The 27,813-nt window shown below is 44.9% G+C and overlaps 4 protein-coding genes across 16 annotated transcripts in view; 1 reads left to right on the forward strand and 3 right to left on the reverse strand.

Moving 5' to 3' along the window:
- Positions 1-487: 487 nt before the first annotated feature.
- Positions 488-3,410, reverse strand: LOC120829890 (F-box only protein 6). Its single transcript, XM_040194475.2, has 6 exons — positions 2,781-3,410; positions 2,445-2,694; positions 2,204-2,318; positions 2,010-2,105; positions 1,350-1,485; positions 488-1,260 (listed from the first exon to the last, which is right to left on the reverse strand). The coding sequence occupies exons 1-6, from the start codon at positions 2,859-2,861 to the stop codon at positions 1,114-1,116; spliced, it is 825 nt and encodes a 274-aa protein (XP_040050409.2). The 5' UTR covers positions 2,862-3,410; the 3' UTR covers positions 488-1,113.
- Positions 3,411-4,448: 1,038 nt separating this feature from the next.
- Positions 4,449-8,222, reverse strand: LOC120829885 (F-box only protein 6). Its single transcript, XM_040194469.2, has 7 exons — positions 7,831-8,222; positions 7,540-7,725; positions 6,358-6,607; positions 6,127-6,241; positions 5,946-6,041; positions 5,361-5,496; positions 4,449-5,274 (listed from the first exon to the last, which is right to left on the reverse strand). The coding sequence occupies exons 2-7, from the start codon at positions 7,603-7,605 to the stop codon at positions 5,128-5,130; spliced, it is 810 nt and encodes a 269-aa protein (XP_040050403.2). The 5' UTR covers positions 7,606-7,725; positions 7,831-8,222; the 3' UTR covers positions 4,449-5,127.
- A 649-nt stretch (positions 8,223-8,871) lies between these two features.
- Positions 8,872-16,325, reverse strand: dnajc11a (DnaJ (Hsp40) homolog, subfamily C, member 11a). Its single transcript, XM_040194461.2, has 16 exons — positions 16,181-16,325; positions 15,138-15,267; positions 14,932-15,005; positions 14,187-14,288; positions 13,924-14,052; positions 13,661-13,783; positions 13,497-13,570; positions 13,195-13,384; positions 13,012-13,097; positions 12,657-12,773; positions 12,111-12,266; positions 11,914-11,983; positions 11,633-11,690; positions 10,609-10,751; positions 10,267-10,396; positions 8,872-9,317 (listed from the first exon to the last, which is right to left on the reverse strand). The coding sequence occupies exons 1-16, from the start codon at positions 16,250-16,252 to the stop codon at positions 9,292-9,294; spliced, it is 1,680 nt and encodes a 559-aa protein (XP_040050395.1). The 5' UTR covers positions 16,253-16,325; the 3' UTR covers positions 8,872-9,291.
- Positions 16,326-17,859: 1,534 nt separating this feature from the next.
- camta1a (calmodulin binding transcription activator 1a) overlaps positions 17,860-27,813 on the forward strand; it is a 245,774-nt gene continuing 235,820 nt past the window's right edge. For 7 of the 13 annotated variants that reach the window (XM_078087794.1, XM_078087799.1, XM_078087771.1 and 4 more), the window contains exons 1-2: positions 17,860-18,063; positions 21,862-21,963. In XM_078087794.1, the coding sequence (XP_077943920.1) occupies positions 18,039-18,063; positions 21,862-21,963 (127 nt within the window). In that variant the 5' untranslated portion in view covers positions 17,860-18,038. Of the gene's footprint in view, positions 18,064-18,251; positions 18,585-21,861; positions 21,964-27,813 lie in introns of those variants that run through there. The other 6 variants (XM_078087817.1, XM_078087806.1, XM_078087804.1 and 3 more) reach the window with 4 other exon arrangements.

A 27,813-nucleotide genomic window follows, 5' to 3' on the forward strand; every position in this document is an offset into this window, starting at 1 on the left:
TGTGTTCGTGGTTGTGTGTCTATAAGTCACACCAGCTGATCAAGTCGGCATTGTAACCATTCTAGAGATGTTTTTCGGGTTACAGAAAGCATTTGGTCAGTATCTCAGCCCTCTGATGCACTCATTTTTACTCCTAGAAAGGCAGGGTTACATTTTTATCACAGGGTTAACTAGTTGTTGGTCTCATGGTTTCAGTGAATCTTTCACTTTCTTTTGATGACACGCAAACAAGCGAGGGGAGAAAAGACTCATTGACCGTTCACCCAGATCAAGGAAAGGATCACAGCTTCCGTGTAACTGAAACGTTGACTCAATCTACCGGAAGAACTCTTCCTCGACTCTATATAATCACAACACTTTTCATATTAAGTGTTCACGTGTTGATCTACTGTTAAAACTGAAATTGATGTTTTACCTTTTACGTTCATATTATATCACACATTTCAGTAGTCTTCTTCTCCTCGAGAAATGGACAAATTAGCAATGCTTCAATGGAGCGAAAATGAGCCAAAAATATCTCACTTGCTTTAATTTATTCAATCATATAGGCACTGACATTTGTGTACATTACAGTAGATAGATCGTGATGAATTACAAGCCGTACAAAGCATACATGAAAAGTTAACAGGAACTTTAATTTAATTTGGACACAATGTTACATTTGGAGATGATGTGACATGTTAATGAAACTCACTGCAAAGATGTGTAAGTGAGACACTTGGATAATTATTTAACCTGAATTTTCCCCTGAAATACTTTTGTTTTTCAACTTTACATTTGACCTGTGTGTGGACAAATATGTTGTTTCAGTTCTGCTGTGCAGCACTGCTTTAACTCAAGAACCGTATATCACAAAAGCATGCTATACCACGTTAAATCCTCATTTAGGCCTTGGTAAGGCATTGGGGGTGTTATGACAATGACACTTCACAAAAAACCGATGCACATACAGGAGTCATAGCCTCTTACAGAGGACAAAAAAATCTCCTTCATGTAAAATCACTGCAGATTGCATAAGAAAAACAAGAATTGGTACAATTTCCCCCAAACCAGCTGTAATTATGAAATTGTTGTGCAGTGGCAGGAAGCAGGAGGATTGTGAGTATCCAAGATCTATGAATCCATTGCTGGATTTATCTCAACACAGCTGTCAGTGACACGAATTCCATACCATCCCTTCCAGAACTGCGTGTCCTTGCCTCCATGGATGAAATGTATGTACCTCACTCCTTTCCCATAGTCCTGGAATACATGGGTGATCTGAAAAATAGATATCAGGAAATCTATGATTGTCCTTCAGTACCTTCTCAGGACTTCTTCTTAATTAATGCATGGTGCTTTGTGTTTACCTGAGTCCATTTCTCATCGGTCCACTGCTCAAAGTAAACTGTCTCAGGAGCAAACGTCTGGAGAGATTGTTTTTTATGATTCAATAATTCTACCCGCAGCTCGTATTTACTGCCGCAATCACATCGCGGGGAATACCTAATACAAACACAACATGTGCAAAGAGATGAGGGGTCTGCAATTAGTTTAAACCATTCAACAGCCTCAGTAGAAACATTATGTATGTTTTTGATAAGTTATGTTTAATTATTTTAAGGGTAACAGTTAAAGCTAATTTTTCGCAAATAATTACTCAACATATGTTCTGTGTTGCACTGTGAGACTAATATAACATTTGGTCTCAATACCTAGTACAGTTATGATGGACGTATATATATTTTCTCCACTCATGGCAAAACTTTGCCTTCTTCATTCATAGTTTCAAAGCAGCTTCTGTTATCAACAAAAAACCTGTACGTTGAGATGGTCCACGCTACATTATTGGCCTGGGTTCATTTACTCATCGTACATGTAGCAGACTTCATTCCAGCCCCCTAAGCTATTAAAAAAAACTGCCTCTCCTCATGTGGGCACTGTATCAAATGCAACAAGGTCATGGGTATTCAGGCTTTACAGGTGCCATCATAAGGAGAGGGAGAGTTCTTCATGTGTGTTCTTCTCACCAATCAGAAATTCTGATTTCTGGCTGAAACCAATCCATGAACGATGGGTTGTAACCTTCCACCTTCAAATCAATCAGCTGGGACTTCCTGCACATCCTGAAGACACCAGAGAGGGTTTTATCCGCTGCTCAATCCAAATGTAGTATAACACACATTGACATCTGCTGTCTGGAGCTCTGCTGGTGAGTACTGACCCGTAAGAAGTCACAAAGTCTTTCTGGACCGTCTCATTCGGATGTGGCCTCCTGAGTTCCCCAAAACACCACCCATCACCACCATTCTCCACCATCCGCCAGTCCGTCATTCCATCTAGAAAAACAAAGAGGGGGGTTGTGTGATCAATTATTTTTTGAGAGCTATTTCGTTTTTTAAGTAGGAGAAAAATGGGTTGATTGCAAACAGATGGAGAGTGAAATCACTTCTGTGGTTTCTTACGTTCTGCTTTGGGATTCTTCAGAAGATTTCTTCTCTTCTTGCACAAGAAGTAAAACAACCTCCAGTCTTTGGTCATTTTGGAAGGATCACGGGGGCGATATCCTTCTCTTCGACATCTCTCTCTCCACAGAGACTCACTGTCAGACACTTCTCTCCACTGACGGCACACTGACCGACAAACACCAACCACCTGATGGGGAGGTAGATGCAGGAAGATCTCCTCCAGGATCTCCAGAGGAACGGGCAACACCTGGAGACAACAGACAAGTAGAACTTTGTTGTGGTCGTGACTGAATGAAGCAGTTGCTTCGTGTTGGGGAGAATCTAAACACTTACTTGTGGGAGCGAGGTGGACGGTCCTGCAGCAGAAGACTCATTGTTTCCAGAGGTTGAACCAGAGCTCTGAGACGAACCCATGGCTTTAGCTTTCCCTTACAAGCCTGCGATAGACCCGGGCTTCGGACGTTTATTTGAAAATGCAGCCAAAGATACAGCTTACAGCTTCCCTTTCAGGTAAAGATATTTCCTTCTCCAATGACGCGCTCGTATGTGTCCTACGACTGTAAACTTAACAAATGACCGCCGATATTATCTGAAGGGACAGTCACTTTCGGTTTCACTCTGTCTTCTGGAGCGGGTTGGACACCGAGAGTCTCGCGCCCACACGTGAGCACGCGGTCACCAGCGGTCACCGAGCATGCGTCTGCAAGCACCGCCCCCTCAGTCGCGCGCCTCCGCCCCGCCGCCAAAGTTGTAAAGCGGGGGTGTAGCGTTGTTCGTCATTAAGCCGCATTGAGCTTCAGACACAGTGACGTTGTTTCCTCGCGGCAATGACAGGAGATCGCTTCATTCTTTTCGTTTTGTCTTCATTTTTACGCAGCAAAGCGTTAACTAAACATAGAAATAATACATTCTGGCACACGGTAGAAAAACGATATGCTCTCGTGCGTAATGCAGCTCTTCTGTGTTGCACCTGCTGCAATCATGACGTCAATAAATTGAGACAAACAAGGAGCGTCAATCCAACACAAATGGTTTTCAATATATGTTACATATCTCTAGGTCATGCACAATGAACATAGATGTAGAATTAAATCATTAATATTCCCCAAATTCCAATTAACTATATAGATTATATATATATACTTCCGGCTGTTGTTTTGTGCTTTTTTTGTTTGGGCACCGGTATCGTTTTAGAAATATTGGTTTAGCACCAGTATCGGAAGAAACCAAAATAATACCTATCCATTACTACTGGACATCCGGTGTGAACGTCAAACTTTTCATCATAGCCTGATTTGATTGTTTGAGCAATAATAATTGGGTGGGGCTAAATTGAGATTGTGATTCTTTATTTCCAACTTTAAAGCTTTCATTTTGAAATTGTAGTCTTCAGGATAATAAAGTTATCACAATATTGTCTCTGTAATCTACTGATTGTGTCAGGCATGAGTTGTGTGTCCACAAGCCACGCCAAGCTGCACGAGTCGGTATTGTAACCATTCTAGAACTGTTTTTAGAGTTACAAGAAGCATTTGGTCAGTATCTCAGCCCTCTTTGCATGATCAACTCATTATTATTCCTGAAAAGGCAATCAGCAATGATACAAGGGCAGGGTTACATTATTGTTGGTCTCATGGTGGTTTTCAGTGAATCTTTTGATGGCACCCAAACAAGCGAGGGGAGAAAAGACTCATTGACAGTTCACCCAGATCAAGGAAAGGATCACAGCTTCCGTGGAACGGAAACGTTGACTCTACCAAAGTCAAATCTACCAAAAAAACTCTTCCTTAACTCTATATAATCACAACCTTTTCCTTATTAAAGTGTTCACATGTTGATTTACTGTTAAAACTGATGTTTTACCTTTCATGTTCATATTATATCACACATTTCAGTAGTCTTCGTCTCCTGGAGAAATGGATAAATCAGCAATGCCTCAATGGAGCCAAAATGATCCAAAAACATTTTACTTGCTTTAAAAAAAGGAAAAGTACCAAAATGTTTCAGCAACCACAGAGATGGATTTTAATCATGTAGAAGGTAAAAAAAAAAGTGCATTCATGTATTCAATAATGTAGGCACTGACGTTTGTGTACAATACAGTAAATAGACCGTGAGTAAATTACAAGCCGTATACAAAACATAAATGAAAAGTTAACAGGGACTTCAATCTGTTTCGTATCTAAAATATTTTAATTTGGACTCAATGTTGACTTCGGAGGATAATGTGACATGTTACTGAAACAACCAAACTTACTCCAAAGATGTGAGAGTGTGGAGAATTATATTCAATTATAACCTGAATATTCCCCTGAAATACTTTTGTTTTTAAACTTTACATTTGACCTGTGTGTGGACAAATATGTTGTTTCAGTTCTGCTGTGCAGCACTGCTTTAACTCAAGAACCGTATATCACAAAAGCGTGCTATACCACGTTAAATCCTCATTTAGGTCTTTATAAGGCATTGGGGGTGTTATGACAATGACATTTCACAAAAAAACGATGCACATACAGGAGTCATAGCCTCTTACAGAGGACAAAAAACTCTCCTTCAACATGTCAAATGACTGCAGATTACATAAGAAAAACAAGAATTGGTACAATATCCCCCAAATCATGTGCAATTATGAAATTGTTGTGTAGTGGCGGGAAGCAGGAGGTTTGTGAGTATCCAAGATCTATGAATCCATTGCTGGATTTATCTCAACACAGCTGTCAGTGATACGAACTCCATACCGTCCGGCCCAGTACTTTGTGTCCTTGCCTCCATGGATGAAATGTATGTACCTCACTCCTGGCCCATAGTCCTGGAATACATGGGTGATCTGAAAAATAGATACACGGAAGTCTATGATTGTCCTTCAGTTACTACTCTGGACTTCTTAATTAATGCATCGTGCTTTGTGTTTACCTGAGTCCAACTCTGATCATTCCACTGCTCAAAGTAAACTTTCTCAGGAGCAAACGTCTGCATAGGATTTTTTTGTTCATCCAATAATTCTACACAGATATTGTACTCACAGCCACAATCCCATCGTGGGGCACACCTAATACAAGAACAACATGCACTCTGATCAGGGCTCTGCAATTAGGTTCAACCATTCAACAGTCTCAGTATAAACATTATGGATGTTTTTGATATGCTTATATATGTTATATATGTATTGCTTTAAAACAGGTACTGACTCCCTAAAATTATTTTAATATTATTATATTTTGTCAATACTTGACTAACATACAACAAACATACAGCTTTGGCCATAAGTACTTGAATTGAGAAACATTTTTCTACACGTTGCTTTACACAACTCCAAATGCTTTGAAGTGAAGCAATTAATATTTGGTTGGAGTGTAGACTATCACCTTCAGTTCCATGCACAAAAACATCACGACACAAACCTGCACGGCTGCAACAAGGTCATGTGTATTAAGACTTTACACAGTGGCCATAAGGAGGAGAGCGAGAGGGAGAGTTCTTCATGTGTGTTCTTCTCACCAATCAGAAATTCTGATTTCTGGCTGAAACCGATCCATGAACGATGGGTTGTAACCTTCCTCCTCCAAATCAATCAGCTGGGACTTCCTGCACATCCTGCAGACGCCAAAGAGGGTTTTATCCGCTGCTCAATCCAAATGTTTGAAATCTGCTGTCTGGAGCTCTGCTGGTGAGTACTGACCAGTAAGAGGTCACAAAGTTTAGCTGGACCGTTTCCTTGGGATGTGGAACCATGACTCCATCCACACACCACCCATCACCACCATTCTCCACTATCTTCCAGTCCGTCATTCCATCTATAAAAACAAAGAAGGTGGGGGGTTGTAAAATTATTTTTTTCATTTTTTAAGCAGGAATAAAATGGGGTGATGGCAAACGGATGGAGAGTGAAAGCAGTTCTGTGGGTTCTTACGTTCTCCTTTGGGATTCTTCAGAAGATTTCTTCTCTTCTTGCACAAGAAGTAAAACAACCTCCAGTCTTTGGTCATTTTGGAAGGATCACGGGGGCGATATCCTTCTCTTCGACATCTCTCTTTCCACAGAGACTCACTGTCAGACACTTCTCCCCACTGACGGCACACTGACCGACAAACACCAACCACCTGATGGGGAGGTAGATGCAGGAAGATCTCCTCCAGGATCTCCAGAGGAACGGGCAACACCTGGAGACAACAGACGAGTAGAACTTTGTTGTGGTCTTGCCTACATTTATGGCTGTGTCTCAAAGTCGCTAGGCTGCATCCTTAAGGATGCATTTTTCGACCGCATGTCACTTCAGCTGCGACTTGCCTGTCCCAATCCGTCGGCTCCTCCGAACGTGGTCGAGGGACGCAGCCCTCCAGGAGCCGATTTGGAGGACACATCTGATCTATCCTTTGCAGCCCAGCATATCCCAGCATGCAGTGCGGGCCGACGAGGATTTCATTTATTCACGACGGATGCGGGTGATCCGACAGCGCGGAAACGTTCACTTTTAAATTAACAGAATTCCCTTGAATATCTACTGATAGAAATGTTATATTATAACATAAACATCACATGTTAGTTTATGAAATCACTTAAGTTACGTGACGTTGGTAATCAATGTTGTGTTTTTAAATTAAACAAACTGCTCCTAGTTATAACGTTAACGCTGTCCTGCTGCCCCCCATACGGCCCGTGACCCAGACTCGCACCTGAACCCGCATCCGCCCGTAATTATTAGTGAAAAGTCACTTTCAGAACTTTTGAGGTTGACGCTGTGACGGTTTTATATATAGTTTCTACTTTCATATTCATATTATGAACACAAGTGGATCATAGGGAGCTCAGGTAGACAAGTCATGAATCTGAAATATCACTTTCTAAGTCAGTGATACAGAATAAATACACAAAAAAACTGAACTTGCTTTGCTCCTTTTGTTTTGTGGTGTGATTATGAACTAACTTTACATTTAGTTGTGCTTTATGGAGCAGGAGGAAGCTGAAGAAGAACGATGTGCGTGTGTATTGACATTAATCTACTGTAGCGTGGAGATACTGTAATATTTTACAGTTAAAATAGCTTGTATCCTATGCAAGAAAAACGAAAAAGTCTAAGAATCTAAACACTTACTTGTGGGAGCGAGGTGGAAGACTCGTCGTTTCCAGGGGCTGAAGCAGAGCTCTGAGACGAACCCATAACTTTAGCGTTCCTCTACGAGCCTGGGACAGAACCGGGCTTTGGGACGTTTACTCGACAATGCAGCAGAAGACACCGACTCCCTCGACTTTCATGTCGGCCGCCCACATGACTCGCAGTCTGTAACAGATATGAGGTCACACAACACGGAAGTGCAGCTCGCGGGAGGCTAAAAGCAGCTTGAATGTTTGCTATGGCTGTAGACCTATAACACCACAGATGTACCTGAAAGGACAGCCGCTTCTGGTTTTACCGTGTCTTGTAACTTTTGTCATACGTCGATTCCCGACAGACATCCGGCTTCCGGGAAAAAGTAGCGCTCGATGTTCATACCAGTACACCCGAGCTCACGTCGACTAACTGCTGACTTCTCATCATAGCGCGATCTGATTGGTTTAGCAGTCTTAATTGGGCGGGGCTTAATGGATATGATTTTTTCTTTTGAATCGGCAAAATTCCTGCTACCGCAACGAGCTTCCAGATCCTTCACTAAAGTGTAAATAACACACATACGTACCACCATGAAAGCGTACCGGGTACGTTAGACAAACGCAATTACATGAAAACCGCGGCCAAAGAGGGAGTTGCAGAAATATCGCTTCAGCTTCCGTTACACTGTCAGTTCATCGGGGTGCGCTCGTTTTAGCCTCCGGGGGCGCCCGGGCTTGACCCCGACACGTTATACTGTAAAGACTCACAATATCTAAGATCAAATCCGTGGAAGAGGGGGGGGCAGGTTGGAATGGCAGCGTATACCAGGTGGCCTCCAATTATTCTGGTAAAACCTGGTCGTCCAGTTATCCCGAAGAAAATACAGAACTTTTCAAACTCCATTTTCTTTCAAGAAAAATCCTCATTCTAGAGATATTTGTATTTTTTCCGGAAGCATCTGGTCTTTGCACGATCCTCCTCATCCCATTATCATTATTCCTGAAAAGGCAGGGTTGCATTTTTTCACAGGGAGTTAAGCCATCCTTGGTCTCACGGGAGTTTCACTTAATCTTCCCCTTTTCTGTTGATGGCACACAAACAAGGGAAGGATCCCAGGGAGAAGAGCTCCAGTGTAACTAACAACCAATGAGCCAACTGATAATCATAATACTTTCCTTCTACAGTTTTTCTGTTCATGTTATCATTCAAAATTCCCATATCCCCACAGTACTCCTCCCCCGATGACATTGACAAATCAGCCATACTTAAAGCAATATGATCCCCAAAACAATCCATTTCACAAGCTTTACAAAAAGAAAAGAGTGACGAAAATGCTTCAGCGACATGAGACTGATTTTAATAATATGGCAAATAAACAAAAGGTGCATTCATGTATTCAATCATGTAGGCACTGCAGTTTGTGTACAATACAGCTGATAGACCTCTATCACAAATTACAAGCCATATACCAAAAATAAATGGATACCAAGACCCGGGACATTAGATTTGATTTGGATGTCTTTAGATTTTCAAGCAAAACACCGTCCACGGATCCTGAATTATGATCAATCCAGTCCGTGGTGCTTTCACGCCGCGCTGGATATTTAAACCAATATAACGAAGAACAAGAAAAAAAAAAAGAAGGTAAATGCATGATTTCTGAATAACACAGACTTCGATCTGCGTCGCATCTAAAACAGGGGTTGAATCCATCTTCTGACAGCCAGCCGAGGGATGAGTCTTTTCGGGGGGCTCCTATGTGTCCGCGTCGATCCTGTGAGCTGCGCGGTGGAAACAGTTACACAGAAGTGAGAAATAACGCCGCTGGCAGAACAGCTCAGTGGGTTCTAGCAGGCTCTCTCAGCTCGGATAGAATATTCTGAGAAGTGTTGCGTCACGCAAATCTACAATGAGTCGGGGTTCAAGTCGAGTCCCGCTGCTGTCAGCGAGATCTGAAACAGGGGCTGGTGAGTCAGTGCAAGATGATCCACCAGATCTTTGAGTCTGCACTGAAGTACTTACATCACGCCAAGGCACCCCAATGAATGGAGGTGAAACTTTAACCGGATAGATATCCTCGTGGAACTTCCCCAGTTCATTATTGGTTACAAGTTCCCTGACATTTGTGTTGAAATAACCAATTGTCTTATTAAAGCTGCACGATCTCGGCTACATTTCTGGAACACAAATCTGAACATTGGATAAAGCCAGGTTCAAAGTGTCTCTTGTTGTTGGTATATTAGGTTTCAAAAAAAGGTTTTTACAAAGGGAATTTAGGCATATTTAAAAAAGATACAATAGATCAATCAGGCTACAAATGAGAAGCCTTTGTAAAAACGTTCATAAGATACACAGAAATTAAACTTAAATGTTTGGTGTATGTAAAGTGATAAAAATGTTCATTTTGAAGACACTAAAGGGGAATAAGATGACAAAAAAACATTTAGATATCATGAAATGTTGATTACATTCAATTATTGCATATACTTTGGATTTAAGACTTCTATTTATAAGTTTTCTGAAATTGTAAATTTAAAGGAAACGATTCCTTTTCTGGTTGAACCTGTATTTTGGCTTTCTACAAACTTGGTTAAATACTTAATGCCCTTTATATTTGTCGGTCTGCACCTCTATTCACCAATGTTTTGCATGTGTTGTCTGGCTTTATCGGCACAGCGGCGTGATCCCAAACAGGCGTTTTCCACGTGACGTATTCTACACAGAACTTACATTGCTTTGGTATCCTGAGTGCTTCGGCGTCTGCTGACAGGACCTGATGCATGACTCCGCGGAACTGATACAGCACCTTCAGGCTCTTCTCCTCCCCAACACAGGGGTCATAGAAGCCAGGGAGTCCCGACTGTGGAGCAAACACAAAGGTCACGTGTGGCGGCAGCAGCAGCAGGTGGAGTCATCAGGTGGAGGACAGCAGTTTGTAACCACCGGTATGTGCACGGTACGTTGTCAGATGTTCCGCGCGCCACGGAAACACCCCGTGTTGCATCGGTGGACGCAGTGACGTTACGTCGGCAACGTGTACGTCATAGAATCGGGTTCGGATTAAGTTCTTACCTTTGTTGCCTCAGTGAGGATGAGTTTAGAGTCCTTCACCAGACACTGCAGCGGCACGGTCACATCGATGACCTTTGCCCTCTCGTGTTTTCTACTGTTGTCAGTCACAAACTTGCCGTACCAGGCGTTGAGGATGATGAGGCCTGGTTTAATGAAACGGCGTCAGAGAGGGTGTGAGTAAACTGAAGACGTGATGTGTTAATGTGTTTTTTGTATTACATGAGGTTGGGCAAATTCCACAAAATAATAATTTCAGGCCTGCATGTTTGAAACTTAAGCCTCATATTTAATAACAGACTCAATGTCATTTTGGAGACTTTCATTGCAAGTATGTAAGAAAAAGGCAATTAATTTTAATTGCAGGCTGCACAAACAATACCATCACTATTTTATCTAGAGGGCTCCATTGAATAATAAAGTGTGTGTGTCCGTCATCACACATTGACACAAACACACTATTAACATTGCTTTAAGTGCAAAGTCTAGGGGACCTCTGATGATACTAAAATTAAAGCAACCTCTACAGTGACAGGTGTCACAAACCAATTATCACTCGCTCCCCAAGGTGAAAATGACTGCTGAGGACTTTTTGTGTGGTACTTAACAGAGGCAAAAAATACACAATTATCACTCATCAGAAAAGCAGCAGGGTATTTGAAAAAAGTCCACCGATTTCTCTATTTTAATAGCTTTCTACAAAATCTAACTAGGGATGATCAGTTTCCACTCATGGAGAAAGCCTAATCTCTAGTCTAGCCTCTTGCAGGTGCACCGCCCAATAGACTCACTAAAGGTGTGTATCATTCTTTAGTTACATTTCATTTTTTGATGCTTGACAACAGTGGCGACATTATTGCTAAAATCAAAAGTCTTGTATGACATAATGAAAACAAGGGCGCCACATCTCACACGTTGCACTCACTAAGAACACATAAAACAATGTTCTGAATGTAAGATAAGTATTCTCACGACCTGCTTAAAAGCCTCATCCTTGCGAGAATTTCCTCCACATTACACATCTTACCCATTCTCGACTCCTCGGTTTCAATTATCCGGCGCACAGACTCCTGCATGAGCAAAACCTTTAGAGATGGAAAAAAGGCACACGGGGGGAAAGGAAGCAGACCGACACAAACAATGAGATTGCAAATCATATAGATTATAGTAATGATTTTCACTAACATGGTCCCTTCTTATCTGGCTGCTGTGGGACGTGTAACATTTTGGGAGACAGGACCCGCACGTCTCATCTGACGCCAAACTACAATCTGCGTCTGGTCACGCGCACGCTTGTGAAATACTCACAGCGGACTCTGCCTCCTGTTTCTTCCTGGCTATATTAGAGGCCGAGCTCTCCTGCTGCTTCTCCAGGTCTCTGGGTGGTTGGAAGATAAACCGAGAAATGAAATGAGCTCATAAAACGCCGACATAATAATACACGCGGCGCTATTTCCAATAACACTTTTCTTGCATGAAGGAACTTAAAGAGACGGGGTTCTTACTGTTCCTTCTGGGCCCTCACGTAGGGCCGAATAATGAGCTGCTGAATGGCGAGGTAGAAAACCAGTGGTCCGACTGTGGCATAAAATACAGCACTTGGCAGGAGTTGGTCGGTCAGGTGAATGGGGAAGAAATACGTCTGACTGGCTCGGTTGAGTCTGCGGATACAGAGCTCTCTAGGTTAGGCAGAATAGAGAGAATCGTGTGCCGATTGTTCCTACAATGTTAGAAAAATGGTGTCAAAAACACAAGGCCGGAGCATATAGAGCATCTTTATGCTCATGCATTTTGCAAATGTCCCCTGCTGGGGGGGGGGGGGGGGGGGCGCAATAAAGAGTTATCTTTATATATTCATATCCCAGGACCAAGCAGCATCCTCATGGGTCCAATCCTTTGTTTACATCCTCAAAGACCCCGGCACAGCACGCAACTTATAGAAACGTCTCAGGCCTGTCTGGCCCGATGTCACGTCGGGAATCCTGTGGGCGCCATGGCAACAGCGCTGCGAGGAGAACCCTGTGGGAACCGGAGCACAGAGGTGCACTCACTTGATCTTGAGAGAAACACCTTGGGGCACTCCCACGCTGACGGTGGCCCCCAGGACGCTGTGTCGACTGATCTTCCTCTCAGCGCCGTACTCCAGCACGGTGCCAAAGAAACCCGATCTGCGACACGAAGGCAAAGTCACTCTCTCCTCCTGCAGTCACTTCACTCAAAAGTTTACTTCAATTTGAGCTGTCGGTTCTTGGACAAAAATGACCAACTATTTACATTGAAATGGTTATAGAAATTAAATTACTGCACAAACAGACACAAAAACAGTAAACTAATTACGACCTGCAACAGAAGTCTCAGTATGAATTTGTGCTTACAAAACGGAAAAACAGCACTTTTACAACATACTTTACTGAGCCCTTAATCTTCGTCTGGTCTTCATCCTGGAACTTGTACTGGTAGCTCATCATCGCAAACGTGTGAGGAATGCCAAGCTGCGGAGACAGAGAGTCAAACATTGGGGCCCCATCCCCACCGAGGAATTCTTTACGTCCCCTTGGCTGACATTGGGGTTAAATGTATCTGCCATACCTGCATTGCGAAGGTGAAGTGGCTGCTCTTGGTGTCCCTGACGATGCTGGTGTTCATAGAGGACTGGATTCCCCAGCGCCACTGCACATAGCCCATGGTGTTCTTGTCTAGGTGGCGGGCCAGCACCGTGGTGACACCGGGGCGCACGCCTCGGGATGAGAACTGGAGCCCGCACTGAGCTGTGACGAAGCTGAGGCAAAAATAAAATAAAAAAATGGGAGTGATTAAAACCAGGTTGTTCAGGTTGAAGTAAAAAAATAAAAAAATAAAAAATGGAGCGGTCTCGCGTCTTGAGGGCATACAATCGAGAAGTCACGTTGCGGAAGATTTTCATTCCTAAGAGAGGTCCTTGGGTGTCTCCGGCACCGATCTCCACCTGTTGACACGCACGCACAACGGAAACATCGTAAAACGTCGACGCATTGAACCACAAAAGGTTAAAGACGCGTGTGAGAACGCAGCATACCTCCCCCCACCCGCTGGCTGAGGTGACTCTTCGCAAGGCCAAGTTAATTGTGCCACCTCCGTTTCCATTGTGTGTTGACAGGGAGCCCGACAAAACGGCTGTGTCTTTTGTGGTGAGAGGAGCCTGCAGCAGAACACACGGGACAACGAGTCCTTTGATGAGGATCAGCGGAAACGATCACAAATGGAACCGCGGCTACGGCCAAGAACGCATCGTAAGAACGCCACTTAAAACCTCAAGTCAAATATGGAGCCGCCCGTTACCTCTATGGATTGCGATATGTGCATCTTGTTAATTTCCACATGTGGGACTCCCCCTCCAACCACGTCCTCATAGTCCTCCTCATACTGGTCAAACAGGTCCGTGGCATCGATACCCACACTAATAGTTCCCTGCGAATAACACGTTTGGGAAAGAATGCCAGGTTAATTAAATGTTTAAATAACATGCAACGTGATACCTTATGACTCATATATATATAAAACATTCAATTGCATTTTAAGCTCGTCACTCGCCCTGCTCATACCTTTGGGTTGGTCCTTTGCTGAAGCCTTCTCTCCTCTCGCTCTTTCTGAAGACGCTCGTACTCTTCCCGAATCTCTGCAGGGGTTCTTCTTCTCTCCACCACCTGCAGTACAAGGATAGGATTTGCAGGGAAAGAAACTGCTCCAATGGCTCATTCACGGGTCGCAGATAAGAGTTATAGTACCTAAAATTTCAAGCGTAATTAGGATGAAGGAAAACCGGAACTATATCGCGCAGATTGAATGAGGTGATGTCATATAGGAAATAATGGTCTGGTAGTTAGAATGCAGGCTTCATACCAAGAGCATGTAAAGACAGCAATTTATGAAAAAAGCATTATAAGTATAAAGAATAATACTCATGTTAAATATTCTTTGTCACAACCACCGTGGCTGAAAGTCCCTTTGACCAAGATGGGTCTAATTCAAAGCTACACGTGTTAACCCGAAGCTAAACCAATGTTCCTTCTTAGTCCATGGAGGCAAATGCAAACACACTGCGCTGACCACAGGGAAGACGTCCAAACACATTTATTGAGGTGACTAAAGTCAGTGGCGTATTAGAGGAGAGTTGTGCGATGTGAAATTTAGAACTCCCCCGAGCTGGTCTCATAAGGCTACAAATCTCCTGCCTGAATAAAACCTCAGGGTTTGATGTCGCTCCACCTGACGGCTGTTGTTTGTCTGCATGTTGTGACGTTTTTGGGGTATTTATTGGCCAATACAGTCACTCCCACAGAAACATACCTCCCATCCATCAACATCGAGCCCCCTCTTGCCATAGATATCGTAGATCGCTCGTGCCTGCGGGTCCCGAAGCACTAGAAAGACATAGATGACCACCAGTAATATTAACCGTTAAAAGAGTTCATTTAGGAAGGCCATGACACACAGAAGTCAACATCAGCTTGAAAAGGGAGTTGACTAAAGGGAATAATCAGCGCTTCACTGACCTTGATAGGCTTCGTGCACGAGGTTAAAAAGCTGCTCTGCTTGGCGCTTTAGTTCCGGGTCCCGGTGTTTGTCTGGGTGATACAGCATGCACAACCGCCTGTACGCCGCCTTCAGCTCCTCCTGTGTTGCCTAAAGCAAAACAATTGATATGGAATTTAATGTGAAAGAGAAAGTTCGAAAGAGGAAAAGAGAAGGAAACTTGATCAGCAGCATTCAAAACACACAGCAGGATGTTGCTCCGCCGGGAAAATAAAAATAATCAATTTTCTGATCCCTCAACACGTATTTGATCTTCATGAAGAAACTCTCTGTTATGAGGGATATTGTTGAAGTATACAAAAGGCATTGCCCCAATCACCATTATGTACACACATGCATGCCATCTACACTATTCTCTTTTTAAATCCCTCACAAAGTGCCTTTCCCGGATGAGACAGATTCAAGATGATATGAATTAAAAGGTTTTATGCAAACATTCTGCACATCCTAAACTCGGCTTAGGTTTTACATCGTGGTATACTGGGTCGCTGTGGAACAGCGTGTCTCTGTGGCACTGGTTATTTCTGTGTTGCATTTAGAACACAATGCTCTCTGCTTCACACACAGAGACATAGAGACCAGATCGTGTTTATATTGTCATCTAATTCATTGTGAGTGTCACACGATGAAGCCGTAAAGTACAGTTGTAGCATTAGCTCACTTAAAGTTAGCGCTGCTCACTCCAAAAGATCAGAATTAAACTGGAAAAAGAAAATAAACAGCACCGTTTGTCATCATCCCCAAAACCACATCACCGCCCCAAACACGCAATTATCTATCACCTTCACCAACTGACAACTAGGTCGTACCCCCCCCACTCCTGGTAAAAGTTCCCAGCACAGAAATCAATGTCGAGGGTCACCGCTAGCTCGCTAGCTAACGCTACATGTGATTGATCGGGGGAACGCGTTGAATATCAACCGTGCGGGAAGCGCCCGGGACGAGCTGCTACACGCGCCCCCTCCGCACGGACATCTACTCAGAGCACAACTGCGCATTGTACCTCTCTCCTGACATTGAGCAGGGAATAATAATCATCGTTTAGGATCTCATCATCGTCCAGGGCAGACGCCATGTTTACAAACCGGTCATCTCTTCTTCTCTTCTTCGCGTCATTTTACGCGGCTTCGGAGAGTTCTGCGCGCGCGCTGCCGCCCCCTCGTGGTCGGGATGAACGACGGGGAGCGTTGAGGGCTTATCGGCGTGTGCGTGTGATTTTTAATTTCCGAGTTTAACATGCACATTGCAATTTTTTAATGAGATAGTTTACATCTAAGCGATCTGTCTCTGAAGTAAAAAAAATAAAAAAAATAGAATGACTTTTTTATTACCTAAAAAATCTTGATGTTAAAAAAGTGCATGATGTTAAATTCATTTGAATCTATTGTTTTTGTAAATTATGTGCAAGTTAAAAAAAAATGTTTCAATATGGTCTTACATTTTCAATTCATATTGCAAAAAGGTAGCCTACATATGCCTTACTCTAAAGGGATAATATCTGCATTCTATCCACCTGGGAACAATTCAGGCAAGGGGCGAGAAAATTGCTTCACTGCATTAGGTCTTTCATTAGTTCGTTATTACTCTCTTTGCAATAACAACAAACCGTTGACTGTATAAGATACGGGCAAGCAGCGGGCGGTGGAGGAACTGTCCTTTCAGCACCACCCCCTCAAACTATACATTGCACTTCACCCTTCGCGCCACGGATGAAAGCTGCCCTTAAGAGCCGTAGTATGTCTGTTAAACCCAACGATCTGTAATTAGATCGCCTGCAGTCATTTAACGCATGGTCATGCTGTTGTGCAGCCCATGATGGCCCGACTGCGCCGCAAGGATACAAGTTGAGGACCTCGACCGCGCGGAATTGCAGTAACTGTGTCAGCAGTGGTCCTCGGATCTGTACATCACGTTGACCCCCGCAGGATACCTGATAGAAATGTTCAGATGGACTCGGCCGGCAGCTCCTAATAGTTGGATCCACATCTCCAAGGGATCCCCGCAGCTTTAAAGCATCACGGTGCCGCTATCTGAGATCAGCCAGACATGTCCGAAGGGAACGAGCAGGCTTTCAAATGTAAACTGACGTACGGACAGTTGATTGATCGACCGGCCACTACTGTTTTATGTGCAGTGTTTGAGTGCTTGATTTTAAGACACATGACTGCAGTCAACATTTGGTTTATAATTAAAGATAGGGAAATAAAAAGGCATTAAAATGAACGCTGTTATGGAAGGTCCATCGATTGGTGACTAATTTAGTTTTCCTGTTATTACTTGTTAACAGGCGAAGCCTCAATTATGATTTTACATCAGTGGACTTATGTTAATAAAAAGGTCTTGATGAAGTCTATTAAAACTGTGATTTAGTTTAATATCAACGCACCAACCGAGTCTGTTGACCCGCAGCGAAGGTAAAGAAACTTTAGCGGTCTCAAAGTCAAATATTCACCATCTCATTAGTTTGAATCAAGGACACATAACGTCGCTTCACCCGCTCTGCCTTCATCTTTCTCTGTAATATAATAACGCGTCACCAGCTTTCAACAAAAGCGTCATGCCTGATCTGCAGCGTCTCTGAGGAAAGGAAAAAATAAAAACAACAACGAAAACACAAAAAGAAAGACAACAACATAGCCCCCCCCTCCCCTCTACTACCCCCCCCCCCCCCCCTCCGTGTCAAGGTGAGGGGAGATGTGCGCTCTCCATCCCGCAGCTTCTCCGTCAGTCACCGCCTCGCAGCCAATAGTAAGTTCGCCTCTGTCGGACCGACTCGCCGCTCGCTCCTCCGGTCCCTCCTCGTGCACGCGCGTGGTACCCACGGTCGTGAGGAGGAGGAGGATGTTGCGCGTGAAGGGGAAATGGCTGCCGAAAACAAGCCGGAAGGTAAGAGAAAAATATAATGGGATTAATTTACTAGTATGGCCGCTGTGGGATTTTTTATTTCTTTTTGGTCCGCGCAAACAGCCGCAACTCCGCGCGGAGATGACACCCGCGCGAGGACAAGCGGGGACATTTTTTTTCGCGGAGGGGGGGTCGGGAGAGAGGGGTGTTGGGGGGCCGGGAGGGGGGGTGACTCCGAAAACGGCTCCGCTGTTTTTACCCTTTCCGAAACGTGGAGAGACATCACCTAGCCGGCTAACATTAGCTCGCGTTCCAGCCAGCTACACTATTCCCACCGTAGACCCACATCTCTTTCTTTTCTTTTTTTTTTTTTTTTTTTTGTTAAAGCACGCCGCGGGCACCGACGGTCTCCACCGGCGTTCAACCCCCCGACGGCGGGATCCCGCTCAGAGGACGGAAGGGAGCGAGTTGTTAGCAACGCGGCTAAGTTAATGACAACATGTCGTTGGCGTCGACTAACTTCTTCCCGTATTACCCGGCTGCACGAGAGGCGGCTCGGCTGTGTAAGTTCATCCGTCAACGCGGCTCTCTTCTCGCGGCCGGTGTTCGCGGGAGGTTTTTGTGTTGTTTTATCCCCCCCCCCCCCCCCCGCAAGCGTTGCAATAGTGATTTAAACATCTGTTTTTTTAAACGTAACGTCTTGTTGTTCGATTTTGTTTTGTGTGTGATGTGTCGCGTGCAGGAGAGAGGCGGTTCGGCTCGCGCGCCCCTCTGCCATTCAGCGATCAGTGCTCGCGAGTAAGAAGTGGAAGCATTCTTCTTCTTCTACTCTCTTTTTTTTCAAATCAACGGATGTTGTGTTTTTTTTTCTTCTTCTTCTGCTTCTTCTTCCAAATGCCAATTATAGCCCACTACTTGGCCTATATTCGTGTGTTCGAGTCACGGGTGTCTAAGCGTCTAAATCCGCTCGCAGTGCCCTCTCGCACTCGAGATGAGATGCCATCACACGAGAGGAAACAGGGAGGATGGAGAGAAGGATTTCCGGCAGCCTGCTCATTACACTACTTTACAAATCGGGAAAAATGAGGACTCCCCCCCCTCCTCCCCTCCGTTCTCCCCTTCAGCTTATTTCATACGGCTCACTTGCTTAAAAATGAAATGCACTAGACTTACTTATTTCCTCTCAAGTGGGCGATTTTATTGCAAAACATATGCATGAGAGATCTGTTCTCATTCAGAGAGGCCCATGGACTTTTTGGGTGAGTAATCAAGCAGCTCATTTGAAAATGTAGCAAAGATGCACTAAATCCAATCTGAGCTTCCTTCGGGGATGAGGTTGCGTTCTCAACAAGAGGCGGCAGTCTGAGATGACGAAAACATACGGCAACTTCTGAATGTCATTCATAGAATTTCATGAAAAATACATGAGATTTTTTTGAACGTCATGCGCATGTCTGATTCAATGTTGTTGATCTGGTCTCAATGATGTCAAACTTTTAAATGTTTAACTCTAGTTTCTTGATTTACAGAATTGACAGGATTTAATGCAATCAAAGGCCATTAATACAGTGTGTTCTATTTATATGCCTAAACTTGTGGTGTTCTTTCATACGCATTGATTAGTGCGGCACCTTTGGGTGCCACAAAAAGACTCGTCAAAGGCTTTAAAAGTGGCTGAGTAATTTAAATTGGAAAGGAAGAAGAAGAAGTAGGAGAAGAAAATGCACTATAGGTGCGTCTGTTTTTTTGAGCTCTTCCCAACACATTGTAAACTAGACCTGCGTCACAGTTTGCCGTCACTATCCTCAAACACAAATTCTTTTTGATGTAGCATTACTCTAATGTCTCAAACGACAGTAAACAAATTGCGGCCGTCCATGTGAGTGGAGAAGATAAAAGAGTTGTTTGCATGTCAGTGTGCCAACCACTAACCGGAGCCCCAGCAGGGGGTGCTATCGAGCTGCAAAAACACACGCACCACATGAGGGATCTGTGTGTGACTATGACAAAAAATACAATAAAGACATCTGGGTATGATAGTAATGACTTGGCCGTGGCGCGCAGGTCCCGATGTGTTCATCTACGTAGCCGAATTTAACGAACGGGCTCCAGTTGTTCGTCCCGATGCCTCTCGCTGAAAGCCCCTGACTTGGAAGTCCCATTGCCGAGCAGGTTAAGTTATTTTCAGTGTCCCCGTGAGGCCGGTCAGTGGGGAAAAAGGAGGAGCAGGCGCAATGGGGAGCGTAGAGAGAGAGAGAGAGAGAGAGAGAGAGAGAAGTGCTTCGTACGTCCACGTTAACGTCCCCCGCCTTTAGAGCGTTTACGTGGAGCCGCCACGCTGGATCTTGACTCCCTCATCCAGTCCGGGCCGTTCCTCAATGTGAATGCTGCACCAGTATGTCAGATTGTGTAAGACGCGTCCCTGGACGTCGCGTGGCCGCTGAGAGCGGCGAACAGAGTGTTTTCCCTTCACCTTTTGTCCTTGTGGCGCGCGCCGGGCGGCGCTGGTCTCTCCTGCTTGTTTGGCAGCTCTTATGATGGCCCATAACAAGCGAGGGTTACATCTCGTGTTAAAACCCAGAGGGCCACGGCCCCGTTCTCCCTCGGTAATGTAATGTTTACATCCTGGGGTATTTCTCTCCAGCCTCACTGATTGTCAGGGCCCTCGGGGGCATTATTTTCACCCTCTTCACACCCTGAAAAAGCGCTGTGGGTGCACAGCTTTAAGTACAAGGCCTGGAGGGCACCGAGGAATCAAGCTCGATGCGTCTTAACACCAGCGCCGCTCTGGATGAAGCTACCACCGAGGGTTTGAGGAATCCGCCACAGTGGATAACCATAAACATTTTCCAGGAGCCACATTTTAGGAATAAACAAGCACTTTTTAGAGAACACGAGCTACAAAACAAAACATGCGTTGAGGTGTTGGGATTGCTCATAAATAGGAAACGCTGTTAAAAGTTAAATGTTGATGCTTTTAACCTCCAGAGTTGATTTAAAAAAAAAAAATAGAATAGATCAAATCAAGGCCAATGATTCTTCAGCAGATACAACTAAACTGAATCTCAAATGGAACTTTTGTCACAGCGGCAACAGGTTGCTTTCTAAAATAGTGAAGGACGGCGGATAAAAGTAATATTTCCCATTTTGCATTTTGAGAGGGGCGCAGTTTTTAAAGAGTTTCTAGATGTTATCATTTAGGTTCAGGGTGAGGCAGCAGCGAAACATCAAGTAAGCACGCAGTCAGCCATTAACTTACAAAAGTGCTTGTGCAGCAATGGAATGAATATTTCTCCTCCGTTTCTGTAAAGAAGGACGAGTTCAACCTACTCGTGGTTTCGGGACGACTCGCTCTCGCAGGTTTTTTTGTGTTCAATCAGGGTCTACGTTTTTTCTTTTTTAATTGAATCAGCGAGGTGAGGATGGATGAGACCCCGGTCCGCTCCGTGGTCGCCTCCGCCGGTGGATTGTATTGATTCATCTAGTTTACCACTGATACAACAGGGAGTGTTATTGACCTTTATCAAACCAGGCCAGAGCCTCAGTACTTTCCATCCTTCTTATAAACATACAAAAGTATTCAGGCGATGGAGAACCTCACTGTTTCACCTGACAATAGACTAGTTCACTGTGACCTATGATGACATTATGATGAAACTATTATTACTATTACTATGAATGTTATTAGCTTCTGTGTTTTAAATGTGTTTCAATATACTGTCTAGCTTCTGTTAATATTGCTTGCATGAGGGGAGGGGGGGGGTGTTTGCTCAGCTATCACAGGCTGAGAAAATGCTTCTTTTCCTCGATTTTCTCTACTTTTCTCTTTGCCTCCTGAAGGACTGAAGAAAGTTCGTAATCCGGATCGAATGTACAGATCAGCAGTGTGTTATGCTGGCCACGGTCCACCTAAGAGTATCAGTGATGACACAGAGACGAACAGTAAGAGTCAGTTATTAATACTGCATCGCTGCTCCGAGAGGCCACTATCTGGCCGATCTATTATTCATCCATTGATTCATTTATTTACTTCTTGATTTCATCCGTCCCCATGCCCCCCACCCCCCCCCACCTCCATCCTCCTCTTCCTCCTCCTCCTCCTCCTCCTCCTTCTATCCCCCTCCGACACAACACCTCCTCCGGCTGCTCTGTTGATTGAAGTGTCTGCTTTACGGGATCACGCTGTCAATAGCTGAAGTGTTGTCGTTAACTAAGAGTGATTGTTTCAGGTTGAGGCCGGGGGATCAGGACCTGAGCAGACCCTCAGAGGGAAAGCTTACACGTTGAGCCATCAATAATGGCCCTGTACTTGGATTTTTTTCTGCGTTTTCTTAAACCTGCATCTTATGGGGGGAAAAAATCTGCCCAAGTTAACGGCTCAAGTTCAAAATCTTTGCAAAACCGACATCAATATTTATGCACTGGCGTATCGCGTGGTACGTGCTTTCTTTAAATGGATCGGTCTCTGCCTCCCTTTCATTATCTGTGCTCGACGAGGACTGTAGACGAGGGGCCAAAGAACAAAGGCAACCCGCCATCACAGTTGAGGTTTTTTTTTATGGCTCGGAAAACCAGCCTCTGTGGGAATCGCTTCGGTGCACTTACAAGTCTGTGTACGTGTGCTGTTTTCTGTCATAACCAAACCAAACAATCAGTCAAATATAGGCCAAAGTCTCGCGTTTGTTCGGGCACCATTTTCCCTTCAATCCTCCCGGGAAAATGCGTCTGAATTTTAGCCTCCGTCGCTACCCGCTGGAAGAAGCTGTCCTCTGTGAAGCAGATAGTTTCTCCTCAGAAAGGAACCCCATCATGGCTAATGAATACTCCAGTCTCCTCGCTGCTGGAAGACGAGATCCAGACTGCAGACGGGGTAATTAAGTGGGCTCGTGTATTGTCATTCCTAAATAGAGAGTCTGAAATCCCCCACAAACCCCTTGTTAGACTCCTCACTCTGTGTCCCTGGGAGAGCTCTTCTGCACCAAATCCCTTTTCGTTTATTTATTTCCTTTTAAAAAAAAAAATGTTTCGAGAGATTTAGCGGCGTGGAGGGTGGGTGTGGGGGGTGGGGTTGGGGGCGACTGCTCGGGCAGATCTATCACACGGGCCCGTAGACTGTAACAGGGGGCATTGTTGACTTTCTGCTTCACCCCCTCATGTGTGACAGCTGTGACTGACAATAGGGCTTCGCCGGTCTTGCGTTTCCCCCTCGTGTTATTGCGTGGTGTTACAGCATCCCCGTGCCCATGTCAGACACCCTGTTTTAATGCGTTCAGCTTGGGGGTCTCCCCCCCCCCCCCCCCCCCCCCCTTCCCCCCATGCCTCAGCAGGACACTCAGTAGAGGAGTACGGCAAACCGGCAGGCAAACCATTGATCTGAGTAATCGTCTGAGTAATTGTGGGAGTAGTTATGATACAGAAAAGAAGGGCTTTGTTTGTGTGCATGTTTAAGCAGGAATGAGATAGAGGGAGGCAGAACAAGAGCTGCAGGGAGGGAGGGAGGGAGACCTCACCTCTGCTCTCCTTGAGATGGGATTTTTATGGATGGGTGAGCATGGTGAGGGCTGAGAACACATAAAGAGTCATTTTCAGTTTGTTGCAGGCAGTTAAGCGGGCGTGCATGTTTGTTGAACTTCCAGTAATCGGCCCGGGCTCTTTTCTTATTCAGCTGTTTGACTTTTTGACAGCCTTCCCATATTGTGCTTTATTACACCGTGCCGTTATAACCTCCTGGAGCCGTAGTGCACCCAGGGTATCGGCCACTTAGAGAATTTAAATGATGTAATTCGAGACAATTAATTCTGGCGCCCTGCACTTGTTGCATATGTGGTGTGGTCATATGAATGCGATAAGTTGTCTAGCTGGATTTAGTGAAACATGAATAAGTTCTTGGCATTCGGGCATATTTTTGACCACCTGGAAGGAGAAAAACACCTTTTTTTACGTCTTTAACAGCTGTTATGTGTTGCGTCAGTGTGTGTGTGTGTGTGTGTGCGCGCGGGGGTACTCTTTGTGGTAGTGTTGTCGTAACATAGCAACGCTATAGTCGGGTTCAGGATGACTTTGCTCGTGGGCGGTTAGTAATCTCACCGTACGTAAGAGCGCTATCGAACAGGCCGGAGGGCAAATGATGGAGATAATTGGTTCCCTAGTCCTACGCTGACATGTGGCCGCTTTAAGTCTGCTTCCACCTTTCCGTGTTCCCATCAAGAGCCATCGGGTCGTTGGGAGACGCGCTCCTGGACTGTGGGTCAATCACTGATATTACAGCCAGGGAAATCTGACTGGCCCTAAATTGGAGTCTCAGTCTCAGAATCTTCCACCAGTAGAAGGCTTCAGACTTTGGTCTAATCAAGTGTTCTCTTCACCCACTTTCCAAGTACCGCTAGTAGGTTAAAGAGGGTGATGTAGTAATTCAAGGTCTGTGCAAGATGTTTTTGGCGATGTCTCCCGACCTCTTGAAATGAGGGACTTTGTATAAACTAAACATTTGTAAACTAGTATTTTCAAGTACGTCAACAGACGAAAGTGCAAGAGGGTAATCCCTTTTCTTTTTTCTTTCCACATGTTCAAAACTGGAAGTTAATTACATATTAATGGTTAATCATTTTCTTAATGATTAACGTTAGCTCCGACATTCTAAATGAGCCTGGGAGTCGTGACGTTTCGCTGCGAGTGATTAGTGACCGAATCCCGGGAAAAGTGTCTTAATCCGAAGGCTGCCGGGGTAATATCCCATTACTGTAAATGCCATTGCAAAAGCCTCCTGCAGGTAAACCCCCCCACGCGCCCCCACCCCGCCGCCCTCCCTCCTTCCTTTCCCTTCCCTCATTCTTCTTTCACGCCTCACGACCCCATTGATCGCCTTTAATTGACAGCTTGTCATCAGTGGACCCCTCTACCTCGGCTGCCTGAGTCCATCTCTGCTTCACATTCGACCGTATTCTTTTCCCTTTTTCCCCCCTGTTCTTTTCATTGTGCCATCGTCTTGTAACTGCTTTTTACCACGTTAACCCGTCGCTGCACCTTTGCCTTTCGGTCTGAGCTTTTAAGTCCACGGACCGCTTTGACAAATCGCCTCCTATGGATGTGGTTAATACTTAATGCACGACACATCCCACTCACTTAAGATGTGGATAGCATGACTTTAGACACTCATCTTTGTGGGCATGTCCATGCATCTCTCTGACCGCATGATGTACATTTCTGTCACATACCTTTGATGGTGATGCAAGTACCGAACAATGTGTTTAAATAAGTGATGTTGTACTTTTTCTGTCCCTCTCACCGTGACTGCATAACTGCGGCATGGTGTCAATGTATTCTAGCGATTAGGAGATCAAAATATCCATTCAAAAGTAAGCTCCCGCAACCAACATCATTGTTAGTGTCACCAGTTAAAACTATGGGCCTTATTTTCATCTGTAATAGGAGAAAATAAAGAGAGTTCCCTTAAGATGGAAATGTAGTCACCATTTTGGGTAATGGGCAAATTAGGCAATTACTTCGAGATGTTAAAGTGGAAGGATTCTGACGGATTACTTCCTCTTTTGCATATATTGAAAGGTTTGCTATTTCATTTTCACTACATATTTAATCCATCTAAATAGTGATCCACTTGTTAAATTATGTGCAGCAGATGAAGGGGTATGCTTTTTTTTCTTCTTCTTGTTTCCGGTATATTTAAATTCCTTAACCCACTTAATGAAATATGTCTGAGCGAAGCTTTTTTGGCTGACTGGGCTCATTTCGCAGCGAAACTCTTTGGAGCGTTTTTTTTTTTGCGGCGCGGCCCGGTGGACGGCTAACCTCGCGATAGCAGACGCCGCCGTAGACCTGATTCAGTTTCCCGGCGCTTCTTGCCGGACAGATACGTGAGCCAAATGTTTCTCCACAGGACGGCGTGTTCTCCTGCGATCCGCCGCGCCCACACCTCACAGGTGCGGCTCCGAAATGCTGCGACGCGGTTCTCCACCCCCCGCCGGCCCGCCGAACCCATGTCGGACGGTGTTTGCGTTCAAACTGTGACTTTGGGTTTATGCGGCCGCCCGCAGCCATTTGTTGAACGATCTAAAGCCAAAACATTAGCTTGCAATTTCTCCACAATGTGGGCACAGATTAAATAAAAGGAAAAACTGTCACTCCCACGGCGCTCGGAAGACAGAGACGGAAGAGAGAGGGTTGTGCGTTCAGGGCTCGGCTATTGATTAAAGATTTGTTTTTGTCAGCCCTTCCAGTCTCATGACCCTGGCTCTGGTCTCTAGGGTGGGGCCGGGGCAAGCTAGCGTGACAGATACCCTTAAATTTGGCCCAAGTGTTTGCTTTGAGCCGGGATCGGTGATAATTCCCGGGACATCAGCCGACGGAAATACATACCTCCACTTCCGTTCCCGGTAGAAGGTGACCCGCCGCCGGTTTGCGAACGCAAATGGCCAGCGATGGCGGCGTGAATGCCACAGAGCTCCTCCCGTGTGTGTGTGTGTGTGTGTGTGTGTTTGTGCATGAGCTCGTAATTGGCTCCAGTGTGGCCGCCCTGCTCAGCACATCCTCTCACGCAAACAATCTCTGGTATCAGCCCATCTTGCACTTTCCTGTTTTACAACCAAACAGTCGTTTTCTGTGTGGCTCCCATCTTGGCTAATGCGCAAGCAGTCATTAAGCTGGCTCGTTTCCACTCCAAAAATAGATATCAAACCTTAAGCGGGGGAAATGCAAAAGGAGCAGGGGTCCTTTAAGGCTTTGATCAACCCCTCCTGGCTGAGAGGGGGAAAAAAAAAGAAAAGAAGCCAAATTTCTGTTGGTAATTTCTTGTTTAGGCACTAATCAAATCAGACAATTTGATTAGGAGGAGCTCCTCTACTATATTCTGTAAATCTATTCCAAATCTGGCATCGGAGCTGTTCCCCCGAGGCCGCTTGTTTTCAGCTGACGCACCAGCCCCCCGGTGTATGGGGCTTCTCATGCCACAGTGGACAGATCTTTAATTAGCAAGCAATACTTTGTTGGAACAGTCACAGTTCCTCCCTCAAAATCTGTGGAAATGCCCCGATGGAGGAAACAGCAGACATTCAGCACCTGAAATACTATCACTGTAGATAACTAGCAGCTGAAAGAACAAAACTGTGGAGAGCAAAGGGAGAGTAATGCTGTGGAAAGAGTTCACCTTTTGCGTTCTTTCTGAGCCTCGTGAGAAATGTTGTTTTTTTTGCTTCTCAAGTTAGACGAGGACTCCCGGATTAGAGAAGGCCAAATCTGAGCATCCGGAAAAATAAGGGCCGCGTCTAAAACAGACAGCGTTCCTCAAAGAAATACAATCACGGAGAAAAAGCCCAGTGGCCCGCTGTGATCGGATGTTAATGTACCGCAGGCCGTTAAACGGCCTCCCCTCTAAATGACCCGTTTGTATACGAGGCAGCTCGGCTTCCTGGTTTGCCAACGTCGCTCTTTTCCTCTGCATATTTCAGTCTTAAATTAGCAGAGAGAATTAAGCCCGTTTTGAATAAATGATGATTACGTTACAGCAAGAAAAAGTACCTCAAATAAACGCAACACTATAAGTGCTCCGTCCATTCCACTGCAGACCCCCGGGAGGTATAAATACTATAAATGACATCGCATCGGTATAATGTTGAAACGCGGACATTGTTATGGTACTTGGTTGCCAATCCGCTGCACTGATCCAAGGACATCAACAGACACTTGGCGTGCGCCCTGGCGCTGCTCTGCCAGGCTTGTGCTGCAGACATATTCATGTCTTGCTTGTTTTGGGGCCTTTTTCCATTCTTTTTTTTTAAG

The sequence above is a fragment of the Gasterosteus aculeatus genome, chromosome 2 (assembly GCF_964276395.1).
Source record: "Gasterosteus aculeatus chromosome 2, fGasAcu3.hap1.1, whole genome shotgun sequence".
NCBI classification, from domain to species: Eukaryota; Metazoa; Chordata; class Actinopteri; order Perciformes; family Gasterosteidae; genus Gasterosteus; species Gasterosteus aculeatus.

Excerpts from the sequence above, each read along its gene's own strand:
- LOC120829890 (XM_040194475.2), bottom strand. The coding sequence starts at position 2,861 with ATGGGTTCGTCTCAGAGCTCTGGTTCAACCTCTGGAAACAATGAGTCT. Across the intron at positions 2,319-2,444 it reads GAAGAATCCCAAAGCAGAAC|ATGGAATGACGGACTGGCGG; the intron begins GTAAGAAACCAC and ends TTGTTTTTCTAG. Across the intron at positions 1,261-1,349 it reads CCGATGAGAAATGGACTCAG|ATCACCCATGTATTCCAGGA; the intron begins GTAAACACAAAG and ends TCTATTTTTCAG.
- LOC120829885 (XM_040194469.2), bottom strand. The coding sequence starts at position 7,605 with ATGGGTTCGTCTCAGAGCTCTGCTTCAGCCCCTGGAAACGACGAGTCT. Across the intron at positions 6,608-7,539 it reads CTTCCACCTCGCTCCCACAA|GTGTTGCCCGTTCCTCTGGA; the intron begins GTAAGTGTTTAG and ends TGTTGTCTCCAG. Across the intron at positions 6,042-6,126 it reads AACTTTGTGACCTCTTACTG|GATGTGCAGGAAGTCCCAGC; the intron begins GTCAGTACTCAC and ends TGGCGTCTGCAG.
- dnajc11a (XM_040194461.2), bottom strand. The coding sequence starts at position 16,252 with ATGGCGTCTGCCCTGGACGATGATGAGATCCTAAACGATGATTATTAT. Across the intron at positions 14,289-14,931 it reads TCGATGTTGATGGATGGGAG|GTGGTGGAGAGAAGAAGAAC; the intron begins GTATGTTTCTGT and ends CTTGTACTGCAG. Across the intron at positions 12,267-12,656 it reads GGTGTTTCTCTCAAGATCAA|ACTCAACCGAGCCAGTCAGA; the intron begins GTGAGTGCACCT and ends CTGTATCCGCAG.